Source organism: Calliphora vicina, chromosome 4 (genome assembly GCF_958450345.1).
Source record: "Calliphora vicina chromosome 4, idCalVici1.1, whole genome shotgun sequence".
NCBI lineage: Eukaryota > Metazoa > Arthropoda > Insecta > Diptera > Calliphoridae > Calliphora > Calliphora vicina.
This window is the reverse complement of record NC_088783.1, coordinates 34,855,012-34,868,235: the sequence shown is the minus strand read 5'-3', so window position 1 is coordinate 34,868,235 and position 13,224 is coordinate 34,855,012. Positions and strand designations below refer to the sequence as shown.

The window sequence follows — 13,224 nt, the reverse complement described above, 5'->3', positions numbered from 1 at the left end:
ACACACGTCCCTATATTTGCAAAACCCCATTTCTATTGCTTTTAAACCCTGTCTTATAGTTTGATTACAAGTAGTTGCAAAAAAATAACCGTTTTCAAACTAAAATTGTTTTATGAATGAGAAAATAAAAAAATTGTTTGGTATGAATGTTTTTTTTTTAAGTACTTTTTTTTGGTATTTTATTTGAAATTTTTTTGTTTATTGTTGTTGATTTTGTTTTTGTTTTCGTTATGGATAAAATGATTTGTTAAATTTATAAACTACAAATAATGACTTAGCTTAACAAATTTTAAATTTAATATTACACTCAAGACAAAGACAAATGAAATACTTCATAAAAATGTGATACTTTTTGTTTAGTTCTGGTTTTGTCTCATATTTCATTTAATTTTATACTCGTAATCATTCATCTTATATAACACAACTTTATATAAATATAAAATTTACAAAAAGGAAAGAAAAATAATAATATTTATTAAATAAATATAAATATTTTTTCATTGATTAACACTACAAAAAGTTGTTTGTTGGTTGTTTGATGTTGTTTGTTATATAAATTTTATGTTTTATTTATTTTTTATAATTATATTTAATTAATTATTAACTTAGGTTTAAAAAATATTATTTTTAATAAATACACAATGTTTTATATTTGATTTTTTTTTGTTTTGTTTTTGTTGATTTTGTTTTTTTTTATATTTAAATATTTACGGAATTATTATGAATTGTTCGGTTTTTGTTTAAATATTTATTTGGTATTTAATTTGTTTTTTAAACTCCATAGAATGGTCCTTAAGGATGATGGTTTTCTTTTTTTGTTTTTCAATAATTTGGTTTTTGAGATTCTTGATTTTTAATTTTGTTTTTCGTTCTTAAAAATGTACTGTCTACTATTTTGGTGCATTATATGGCATTTTTAAATTACTATTTTTTGTTTTGTTTTCTTTAAACTAAATTATTTAGCGGATTTTAATGTATTTGTTTCATATTTATCATCATTTTAAATATGCATTGAGTTTGTTTTCCTTTATGATTCACTAACATTTTAATTTCTTTTCTTCTTTATTTTTATAATTAATATTTTGTTTTTTTTCAAAAAAATTATAAAAAAAACTGTCAAGATAATTTTTTCTTTGTTGTTGTTGTTTCAATTTTCACCAATTTCTTAAGTTTAATTGAATGTGGTTGAGTTTCCGTGCCGGCTGAGTTTAGCATTGAATTTACTCCAAACGTGCTTTGTAGGTGGTCTTCCAGATTTCGGCTAGTGTTACAGCACTGTGGAAACGATGGAAAATGCAGAGAGGCAGTGTAACACGTTGTATGATGGCCCATGGTACGAAACCATAGAAATCCAATTGAACCTATAGGGTGGACAGAAATTTGTGTTTAATTATATGAGTTATATAGAATAATTTGGTTTAAGAATGGATTTAAAATAGGGCATACATTCATATGATGTATAAGCAATAATTTATGAATGAAGATATGATATAAATAGAAATATTTGAAATGTTTATGATTTTATTTTACAATGTTATTATGTTTTATGTGAACTTTTATAATATACTCCACTCTTTAATGGCCAAATTTTTCAAATAATTTTATAATTTCAAGGCAGTTTAAACTGTGTTACTAGGAACTTTTCCGAGAAATGATAAAAAGTTTCTTTCAATCCATGGAAATTTATTAAATATTTAATCGATTTCTAAACAATAGGATTTCTTAGTAAGTAGTATTGATCGAATTCTACACCATTTCCAATTATATTTCAGAAGAAACTTCGATTTGTATTTCAAAAATGTCCAATTGTATTTCAGAATTTTCTAATTGTATATTATAAATTTCCAATGGTATTTCAGAAAATTCTAATATCAATACTAAGTATAAATTTAAAATTCTGAAATACAAATGGAAACTTCTGAAATACAATTGGGAAATTCTGAATAGGAATATTCTGAAATATAATTAGAAATATCTGAAACATTAAAAAAATTATTGGGTGTATGACTTAAAAATGCAGTTTTTGAACGCGGTTTATATAATTTTGAAGGGTACATATCTGTCATTGAACATTGTGTAAACAAAGTTTTTTTTTTGCATCGAAAATGTAGAATTTTTAGCAACAACGCGTCATATGCGCGAAGTTTTGCTTTAGTTCTGAAGAACACGGATTGTTCACTGAATTCATCGTTTTCAACGTGCAAGAAGTGCGGTTTGTGCGTCAGAGAAGTGGTGATTTTGACACGATAGACAAAAATCGCACAGGCCAGCCAAAAAAGTTTGAAGAGCTAGAATTGGAGGTATTACTCCATGAAGATTGTTTTCAAAATCAACAAGAGTTTGCAAAATCATTGAGAGCTACTCACGTTTGCAGCAACAGGATTCATACACAGAGAAAACAGATTCGTGATAGCAACCGAATTTGTTGCCAATCGAATGATTCGGTTGCACACATAGAATTTTTCAGTTCTAATAACAGAAAGTCAGTTGATAAATAAGAATTTCAGTTGAGGCAACCAAACTTTAGTTACCCCCTCCAAAATACTGTATCCACAACTATAAAATTCGGTCACTAATACAGAATCATTCGATTGGAAACAAATTCGGTTGCTATCACGAATCTGTTTTCTCTGTGTACAAAAGCAGGGCTATTGGGTATCATACGAATTGAAGACGAGATACGATTTTATATGTCTGAAATGCTGCATGCTTGAAAATCATTTTTGCATCGAATCATTACTTGCAATGATAACCCGAAGCATAAGAGATCATATGTGAAGACCGGCAAACCACCCGAATTGACACCAAATTCAAATATCCATGGAGCTATGGTAATTATCTGTGTTTAGTGGGAGCAAAAGGGCTCTATCTACTATGAATCTGGCCAGACAATTACAGAGAACCTGTACCAAACACAACTGATTTGTTTGAAGCGAACATTGACCGAAAAACGCCCATAATATTTGGCCAAGCATGAAACTAATATTCCATCATGACAACACTCGGACATTTTACAATACTTGCTAAAAACTATTTAGAAAGAAGTGGCTGGGAAGTTTTGCTTCATCCACCTTTAGTCCAGACCTTGCCCCGTCCGAATACTATTTGTTTCTATTCGTGCAGAACGCTCTCTCTGGGATACGATTCACTTTGGAACAGAGTATCCGACATTGGCTTGATTCGTTCTTCTCCTCAAAAGATGAGCATTTCTTTCGGCTCGGAATTCATATGTTGCCAGAAAGATGGGAAAAGGTCATAACTAACCATGACCAATACTTTGAATAAATTTATATTGTACAACTGTTTCAAAATAAAAGCTAAAAATTAAAAAAACCGCATTATATGAAATACCCAATAATATGAAATATTGCAGTGCAGATGTGTAGGTAGAAATAAAATTTTAATTTTTTTATGAAATTGGCAATTTTTTGAACATTTTTAGATTTTTTCTTCTAAAATTGTATATTTTTTTAAATTTTTCCATTTTTTTGTGAAATTGGAAATTTTAAATATGTATAATAATTTATTAATTAAATGTTCAGGCGTTGATTTCCATCAAATGAATGTTTGCCATTTATTTTTCAAATTCGAAAAAAAAAATAATAAATAACTCATCTTGATTATTTGGCATTTTTTCTTCTCTGTTTCTCTGAACCAAAAACCTAAACTGATCTCTTATAAATCACTCTTTTAAATAGTAAATGGTGCCAATTTACCACTGAAATTAAAGCGGATGTATTATTTTCGGTGTCTGCTTAAAAATATAATTATGTTTAAATCAGAGATCGAAATAATTTCAATGATAAATTAGCACCTTAACCATTTAAAAAAGTTTTTTGAGAGAATAATTTATAAGAGACAATTTTAGGTTAGTGATTGAGAGAAACTGAAAAGAAAAAAATTCATTTGATGCAAATCAACGCTTAAATATTAAATTTCACAAGAAATCGACAATTGTCAATAAAATTATGAATTTTCCAAAAAAATTACAAATATTACAAAACACCAACTGATGTTTTTTTAAAAAAATCTACAATTTTACAAAAAATATTTTTTTTATTTAAATCATAAATTTTTAAAAAATTTTACTTTTCCAAAAAATTCTTTAATTTTACAATTTAAATGGAAAATAATACACAATTAAAAAAAAAAATAAATTTAAAATTAGTTCTTTTGCCATAAAGTATTTTTTTTTTTAATTTAAAATGAATGATTTTTGATTACAAAATAAAAATTACAATTTGAGTACATATTTTGATTATGTGGACGTGTTATTTTCGGTCTATGGTTTAAACGGTTAATTTTTAAACAATTACATATAACCTAGTTAAGTGATATGATATTTTTCTGAGTCACATACCGTTTATATTTATATTTATATTTGAATTTCTTAAACGATCTGAAGAAAATCATACTTAAGTACGAAATGTTTTGAACTTAAGGGTTTAATTTTTTTCGAGTGATATGTACTGAAGATTGTCAGGTTGTTTTGGATCGTTTGACAAACATTTCAGAAACATTGTTGTGTAAAAACACATAATATCCCACAAGATTTTTTATTTTTAAATTATTTCGTAATAGTTTTTTGTTAATGAACATACCTAATATGTCTTCTTAAATTTATCTTTTCATATATTATTTTTAATTTATTGACCAAATTTTTAATAAATTCTCCTTGCTCTTTCAGATTATCAACTGACATCCAGGGGTAAGTGTTTTAATATCTTTCTTATAATGGTTTAAACAAATTTGATTTCTTTCGATTTTCATTAAATTAAATTAGCTTCCTCGTATCGGAATGTGTAACTCCCTTTGTTTCGGCAATTATTTTTCTGACTCGACCATTCTTCTTAAATATAATTGATTATTGCTTTAGATCAATAAAACAAGTAAGATAGTATGATCGGTAAAGCCCGACCATATAACATCCTACACTAAGTAAATGAGCAAAAAAATTTTTCGTTTAATCGACTCAGATTCTAAGTCGATCGGTATACTTTAAGGTGGGTGTTAGACTAATAATTTTGGGCGTTACAAACACCCTCCACGCTATGGTGGATGGTATTCCATTAAATATACAAAAATACATATTCCATTTTTATGACCTAAAATGTGTTAATTGTTTTTTAAAATTTATAAAAATGGTAACATATAAATCAATGACAATATCAATGATTGTGCAATGATGCAGGAAAATAGTTAAACAACATATTTCATATAAGATATGATTAAAATCTAATTACTACAAAAGGTCATGACTCACAACAAAATTTTATTTTTGAATCTCTTAAAAATCGTATGTGAATTATTTTTGTGTGATACCGACAACACACTTAATAAATAGAATTTTGATAGATTTTTCTCCAATTGAATTGATAATAGTGAGTCGTGATCTTAACTAAGCAGACACATACATACATTCAAAAAACAAAACACATTAAAATAATCATAATTAATTTAAAGAAAATCATATCTTCATCATTATTGCTCACGTACATATCTACTTACGGGATTGGCGAATACTTTTTGAGCTTCAAATGTGTAGATGGCAAACATGGCCACATTGCAAATCAACAAGAATGTAACAATTTGACGACCAGGCTTACTGCGATCATGTTCGGGTAAATGGACACGGCGACGTGATACATCGGCGATAAATAGTAATTGTAAAATGACTTGGAAAACAGCCACACCACTGGTGGTGGTCACCAAGAGACTGGGTTCACTTTCCAAAACCTTTAAGCTGCCCGAAATAACAGAGAACACGGAATAGGTGAAGAGACCAAAGGCAGAAATGCGCAACAGAATGTCATTGAGGTTGGATTGTTCCTCGCAGCGGAATTTCAAGTTCTTGACTCTGTAATATAAGAACAAAAATTTAAAGACTGCCTTTTCTAATAAAGGAGAAACAACTTACCTGATAAATCCTATTATAATGGCCAATATAGCAAACACCATAAGTATACAATGGCTGGCATCGGCCAAATAAATGGCCAACAAAGAGAACTGCTGATGACGCACCAAGACGAAGAAGAGTATCAAAGATATCATAGCACCCACCAACAACAATAGACCAAAGAATAAACCTTTGGATGAGCCAACACAATCCACGCGTCCTGAGCGAGCCTGTTGAGCCATGGCGACGGCTCTACGCGATAACATAACCTCCAGACGATGTTCCAAATCGTCATCACTTAAGCGACCGGGATAACGACCGATATGTTTCCACATCACATACAGGACAACAGCTCCAATGAGGGAATATTCAATGATAAAGGGATACAGATAGGGAGCCGAGTCATAAACAATGGTACCCATAATATCTATGCGTCCGCAGGCGGAGGAGTTGAGGGTGCCAACGTTGGAGGAGAGAGCGGCAGGATAAATGTTATCTAAATTTTCATAATTTTCAAATGACATGATACTAGATGATTCGGGATGGGAGATGCCAGAATAGGTTTGGAAACTATTTTCCATGAGATTGTTAATGAGATTTAATGAGTTTTCTGTGGTTTTGGCGGCAATGGTGGTGGTGGTTGTGGCGGCAGTGGTGGTGGTGATTGTGGTTGGTGATGGGGTGCTTGAAATGAGATTATTGAAAAATGTTGCAACGCTAGAGGCCAAACTGGAACTATCGAATGAAGACGTAGTATCGGCGGCAGTTGAGGATGACAACAGACTTTCGCCCGTCAAAGGTGCGGCAGAGGAGTATAAATTCTGATAGGTGTTGTAAGGTAATTCAGTGGTCGTTGTTGTAGTTAACGGTGTGGTTGAGGGCATTGTAGTGCTTGAGGTGGTCGTAGTGGCGGGTGTTGTGGTGGTCGTTGAAGAGGAGGTACCCATTGTAGCAGCTGTGGTACTCGTGATAAACTTCTTCAACTTGCGTGCCATAGTAGTACTTTGCCATTGATAGCTAGGCGTTGTGTAGGGAGCCCTAGTTGTGGTGCTAGTAGTCGATGATGTAGTGGTCATTGTATTCAAGGTGGTGGCAGCCAAGTCAGCCACTTCGTTCGAGCCATACCCCAAAGTTTTCGATATGCCGTCCACGGTCTTGCGTACCAACTTTGATAAAACATTATCGGTTTTATAAGCATTGACCGGTAAGAGGTCTTCACCATCCAATACTTCAAATTCTTCATTTGGTCCATTGTGAGTACGCAACACAGTGCCAGCATGTCTCAAAGCATGTTGACGTATTGACTGTGATATAGCCGAATCGTTGGGATCGTTATCGCGCTTCTGATGATACAAAGTGATTTCCAACAAGGACTCCTTGACCAGGGTGCGTATCCAAACGCATATGTTAGTGGCCACTACATGCATTAAGCCAAAACGGGCTATAACTTTGAAACGATGAATATTCAACTGAAATTACACCAAAGTTAAAAATGGAATATAAAATGTGCAACCATGTTAAGGGGGAGAATAATAATTTGTTTACTTAAAAAGCCATTCAGATGATTGAGGAACAATTGTTAACCATAGATTAAGCACAAGTTAAACTAACCACAACATCATTTATTGTCAATTATTATATTGACTGGTCTTGTTAGCTTAACTTCTGTTTATCTTAAGTAACTGGCAAAGTCCTTCTTAAATTTATTTTAACTTTATTTACTTATTAACTAAAAAAATTTGCTTAAATTCTAGGAACAAAAAACGAAAATATTTTAACAAAATTATAAATGCCATGATAAAAAGCTTTTTACAAACCGAAATAAGGAGGAAATTAGACAGAAATAAAAAATTAAGAAGATGATTTTAAAATCATACCTGGAATGGTGGCCTAGTCTGCATTTGATTGATTTGATTGTTTATGATGATTTATTTTTTTTATTTTTGATTTTTTCAATGACAAATAGGAGGGAAAAGGGTTTATATACATGAGTTTACTTTTCTTTTAAAATAATTGCATTAAATAATTTGATTGTTTTTTTGGTTTTTGTTATGAGAAATGCTTAAAACTTAAATGAGTTGTTAATGAAATTAAAAGTTTTCAAATTATAAAATTAACTTTAAGAATGGCATATGAGTGATATTTTTTTTTGTATTTTTGCTTCGCCAATTATAGTGTTTGTTTTAGATGTTTGAAAATAAAACTAAAAGAAATATGTGAAAATGATGATGATGATTTGCTAAGCTTTGTAATCGTGATGTACCAATTGTTTTATAAAGTATAGATTTTTTCTTCTTGTTCATTTCTTAAAAATATTTTTAAAATAATGCATTCATTGAGACAGTTTTTTATGATCACTGTTATGGCTTAGTTTTTATTTGGAACATATTGCTGTCATTATTATGAAATTTTTAATTTTTGAGGGTTATTTACATATTTGACTCTATTGGATAAATTAATTGGTAAGCCATTTTGAAATGTTGGAACTCTTCTGTTTATAATGTCACAAAAATCCTTGAATGTTTGCTACGATCTTTCCAATCATAGATCATTAAAATTATCTTACGAGCTAAAAGTTACCAAAGTCTTTTCTCAAATTCAGTTATCTTTTTGAATTATGTATATGTTTTTTTTCGTATCATTTCTCCGTGGAATGAAAGGAGGTTGTTTGCACTTGAACAAATTTGTTGGTTTATTGAAAATAAGTCGAAATGAATCAAATGCGCTAGATTGCTAGTGGACAACAATTACGTTCCTTTTAGGCAAGAGTGTGTGACTCATTCCTTCAATATTGGATCTCATAAACGGAATAATTCTCGGATTTTTCGATCCACTTCGTAATTACTAGTCATTTTCGCCTTTGCAGAAGTTAAGAAGATTAACGAACTTACTACTCAATGAAATTAATGAAGGATTAAAGGCTTCTAAATAAATGGTGTGCTGAACCCAAAGATCTGAGTTTACATCTTGAATTTCAGCCCAATTTACTCGATAATCCTGGCACTGATGTATCATTTGCCAACCAATATTGTCAATGAAAAAAAACCTAAAAAAAGCACTAAAAACCAACAAAATACAGTCACTTTCTACTCATTCATTGGTCTCTCGGTAATCACCTGTTAACGATCTTTGTACGTTAACCTAGTCGATGAGAGTACAATATTCCTCGTCAGAAAATATGTTTTTTTCGGTCAAATTCGAGGTCTACTTAGATCAGTGGTGGGAGGTCATATCCGACTGGGGGCGTACATAATCAGTTATTGTCCAGTAAACAAAGCGAATGTCAACGAAGTTCGTAAAACTCATAATCAGTTGCTCACCCTATAACTTAAAAATGCAAAATATTTTTAAATTTTTAGACCTTTTACCATCTTTCTGACAGCATATGGATTCCGATCCAAAAGAACTGCTCATATTTTGCGGCGTAGAACGAATCAAGCCAATGTCGTATACTCTGTTCCAAAGTAAAGTGTATCCCAGAGAGAGCGTTCTGCATCGAACAAATAGTAATCGAACGGAGCTCCGTCTGGAGTATAAAGCAGGTGAGGCAAAACATTTTAACAGATATTGTAACATGTGGCCGAGCGTTGTAATGATGGAATATTACGGTTTTATGTCTGGTCACATGTTCTGGGCATTTTTTGTCCAATGCTAGCTTTAAACGAATCAGTTGCATTCAGTGCAGGTTCCTTGTGATGGTGTGGTCTGATTTCAGCAGCTCATAATAGATATGACTCTTTTGCTCCCACCAAATACTGAGCATTACCTTTTCACCATGGATATTTGGCTTTGTTGTCGATTCGGTTGGTTGGCCGGACTGCACATACGATCTCTTACGCTTCGGGTTATCGTAATGGAACCATTTTTCATGACTGTCTGTTATAGCGTTCAAATGATTTCTCTCAGCTTCAATTCGTAAACCCAATTTATCTGCTTTTGGATGAATCCTGCTGTTCGGAAAAGTTTTTAAATTCTTGGTCTTAAAACTTTGGTGAGCTTATGGTGAATGTATTGTTGTATCGGTGTTCTTCAACGTCACTTTTTTGTGATGCTTTGTTGGTACACAATTTCACATGTTCGAAGCAAAAAAAATTCTTGTTTACACTATAGTTGTCAATAACTAAGTGAAAATTAATGACAGATATGTACCCTTCGAAATGACAACTTATTAAAAACAGAAACCGCGTTCGAAAAATCCTAGAATAATTGCATTTATGATATCCAATATTGAAGGATTGAGTCACACACTATTGGCCAGCAGGACCTTAAATGTGTCCAATTCGATTTATTTTCAATTAACCAACCAATTTGAACAATGCAACACACTCTTTTGAAATAAGTTTATAATAATTTTAAACTCTTTTCAAGTTCGTAAATCTCCATGGATATGTCAATTAACAATCTCTGAGTTTTGATGTTTGACTCCAGTAGACTGAATAGTGTTTCCACAACGAATGCATTCTTTTGTTTTTTTTTCTGTGTATGTTTAAAACTATATTCTACACCCAAATGGCTTTGACTTAAAAAATTAACTTAAATCTAAACTTAAAATTAAGTGAAACAAAATCAACTAATAAAATCTATAAAACTTATGTATAAAAATCACTAAAATTAAGGTAAAACAAACATTAACTTACTCTGGCATTCATAAAGATGAAATACATTTGCATAAAGGTGAAAATCATTTGCAACAAAGGATTGACACCAATCAAGATGTGATGACATGGCGAATCGAAGGGTATTTCAAAGAATGAACCAAACTCCAAACCAATATAAATCATGGCACCCAAACCAAAAGCTTTAAAGCAAATAAGATTCGTTAAACAAATATTCGTTAAACAAAACATATTTTCAAAACACTTACCAATGGCTCCTACCCGCAAAAAGAAACTGCCGTGAGTCAGATCACTGTGAGTAGTTTTACGTTTGCGTACATTTTTTGGTGTAACGGCTACTTCAGCTTCCACTTGAGAGTCCTGTTTTTTTTTAAAGATTTTTTTTTATAAAAGAAATAGATTTTTGTAGAATTTTAATATTTTTGTATGATCTTCTTAAGCTTGATGTTTGGTTTGAGTTGTGGGGAAAAAATGTTAATGAAATATTTAGTAATGTTGTTTGTTTATTAATGTAGCATTGTGTGTGAGTATTTGTTGATCTGCTTGTTGATCAGGCAGTTTTACCTTTAGATAAATTAGTAATAATTGGGGGTTAATATGAATTAGTGCAACCATCACCTGTGATTTTTAGTAGTTATTTTAAATATTTTTCAACTAGAATTATTTATTTAAAGTTTTCGATCTATTATTTTAAAATGTTAATATTTAAAATCTTAACATTTTGCTGAAAAGCTAAAATAAGTACAGTATGAAATGTGATCAATAAAATTTGGAAACGAGATTTTGAGACAAGATTTTGTAACTTTTCCACCATATTTTGAAGACCCTTCCCCATTTATATAACACTCGATTTAACAATATCGTGTATGCTGCGGATTTTTGGCCGACGACAGCATTGGTACGCACTTCTGGTGAGGCCATTATCGTCAACGGTGAGCGCTACATCAATGACAATCGATTTCTTTTGTTACAAATTGAACGATGTAGATTTTGGGCGACATATGGTTCCAGCAGAACTGCATTACGTGCCACATAGCACACACCACAATAGACACTGCGTGGGAGATTTAAGGATATGGTTATCTCATGCGGAGGTAACGTGAATTGGTCACCAAGATCGTACGCGATTTCAATCCGTTAGACTTTTACTTGTGGTGTTCTCTGAAGTCACAGATCTATATAAATAAGTCGCAATCGACCGATACTCTCAAACGTCGCTCAATATTTACAGCCGGATCTATGAGACAAAGTCATTGAAAATTTAACCTCTCGGATCTAAGTAGAGTGTCCAAAAAACCGGCAAATTTTAAAAATTAACCGAAAAGTGTGTTTTTGAAAAAACCGGTTCAACGGTATCGGTTTTTGTCTTCAAAAAAGCCGGTTTATATTCAATTTTTATTCAAAATTAAAATTTTTTGAATTCGTAAGGCTATCTTTATGCAATTACTATATATCTTTTACGAAAAAACACACTTTAAAAGTAAAAATTTTAAATATTTTTAGGTAAACTAAATTTAAAAAAAAATTTTATTATTTAAAATTTTTTTTTTTAATTTTTATTTCAAAATTTAAAAAAAAAAATTTAATTTCTGTTATTTATTAGTGTATTTTATGACAAACAAATTTTGTTGTGGGAAAAAAATTCGGTTAAAAAAATATTTTTCCCGATTTTCACCCATTGTAGGTCCGACTGAAATAGAATATGTGGTATCGCAAATTAAAAATGTAGAAATTACAAACGGAATGAAAATCTCATATATTTATTCCTAATCTTATATAATTATTGCCTCCTTTAAAAATATTAGTTTGAACCCCTTAGTTAATTTGTACGACAAATATAACTACTTCCATGGTCAAGAACGCGACATTCGTATGTCATTCAAATGAAAAAAAATAAAAAGAATCTTAAATTTTTCAATTAATTTTAGTTGCACTTTGTTTAGTGCAGAATGTATATTTTGTTGTTGTGTTATTTCCAATTAATTGCAATAAAAATTGTTTCAAAAACGCGACAAATACTAGAACTCGTGTTTGACTGCATCTGGAAAATTTAAAAAATCTGAGAATTTTAATTATGATTTAAAACTGAAATAAAATATTGTGGCTTTCTGTTGATAGTTGTTATGTTGAAGTGATTGCATTTGTTTCTTTACAAGCTTTGGCAGGATTAAGCATGCGTTATTTATAACGCGACAAAATTCCCAGTTATGTTTTTAATAAAGTTTAGTTCAAGTAATTTGAACAAAAGCTTCGTATTTATTATTTATTGATTAGAATATTTAACTAAGCCCTTTGGCAACTTTTAATTTTCCAGAAAATTGCTATCACATGGTGCTAGTGCCAAAATTTGGTACATCAATCTATCAATGTGAAATTTAGATATTTTCTAGTAATACCTATCTATCTAGAAACAAATAATATTCAGACTCAGTGGAACTTTCTGCGGAAATGTCCATATTATGGTATTTTTACTATATTTCGTATTCGTATGGTAATTTGTGATTCTAGATCAAAAAACTTCAAATAAATTGATCCCACTGATCCACATTAAGAATTAATTAATTTATTTAAATTATTTATGCCGGAAATATTACCCAAAAATACCATGAGAAGTAAAAGTAATTTAATACATAATATAGCAAAAAAAAACTATGTCTAGTCTGGTGTTAGTAGTAGTAAAACCAAATAAATTTTCCAATAAAAATTGTTTGT

The 13,224-nt window shown here is 30.8% G+C and overlaps 1 protein-coding gene across 12 annotated transcripts in view; it reads right to left on the bottom strand.

Moving 5' to 3' along the window:
• Window positions 1-805: 805 nt before the first annotated feature.
• The window catches only part of OtopLa (Otopetrin-like a), a 108,847-nt gene continuing 96,428 nt past the window's right edge, over window positions 806-13,224 (bottom strand). For 4 of the 12 annotated variants that reach the window (XM_065506865.1, XM_065506870.1, XM_065506869.1 and 1 more), the window contains 6 exons: window positions 10,761-10,872; window positions 10,534-10,694; window positions 7,774-7,791; window positions 5,918-7,365; window positions 5,497-5,857; window positions 806-1,361 (listed from right to left, as the gene is read on the bottom strand). In XM_065506865.1, coding sequence (XP_065362937.1) covers window positions 1,221-1,361; window positions 5,497-5,857; window positions 5,918-7,365; window positions 7,774-7,791; window positions 10,534-10,694; window positions 10,761-10,872 — 2,241 coding nt within the window. In that variant the 3' untranslated portion in view covers window positions 806-1,220. Of the gene's footprint in view, window positions 1,362-5,481; window positions 5,858-5,917; window positions 7,366-7,773; window positions 7,792-10,533; window positions 10,695-10,760; window positions 10,873-13,224 lie in introns of those variants that run through there. The other 8 variants (XM_065506868.1, XM_065506871.1, XM_065506873.1 and 5 more) reach the window with 4 other exon arrangements.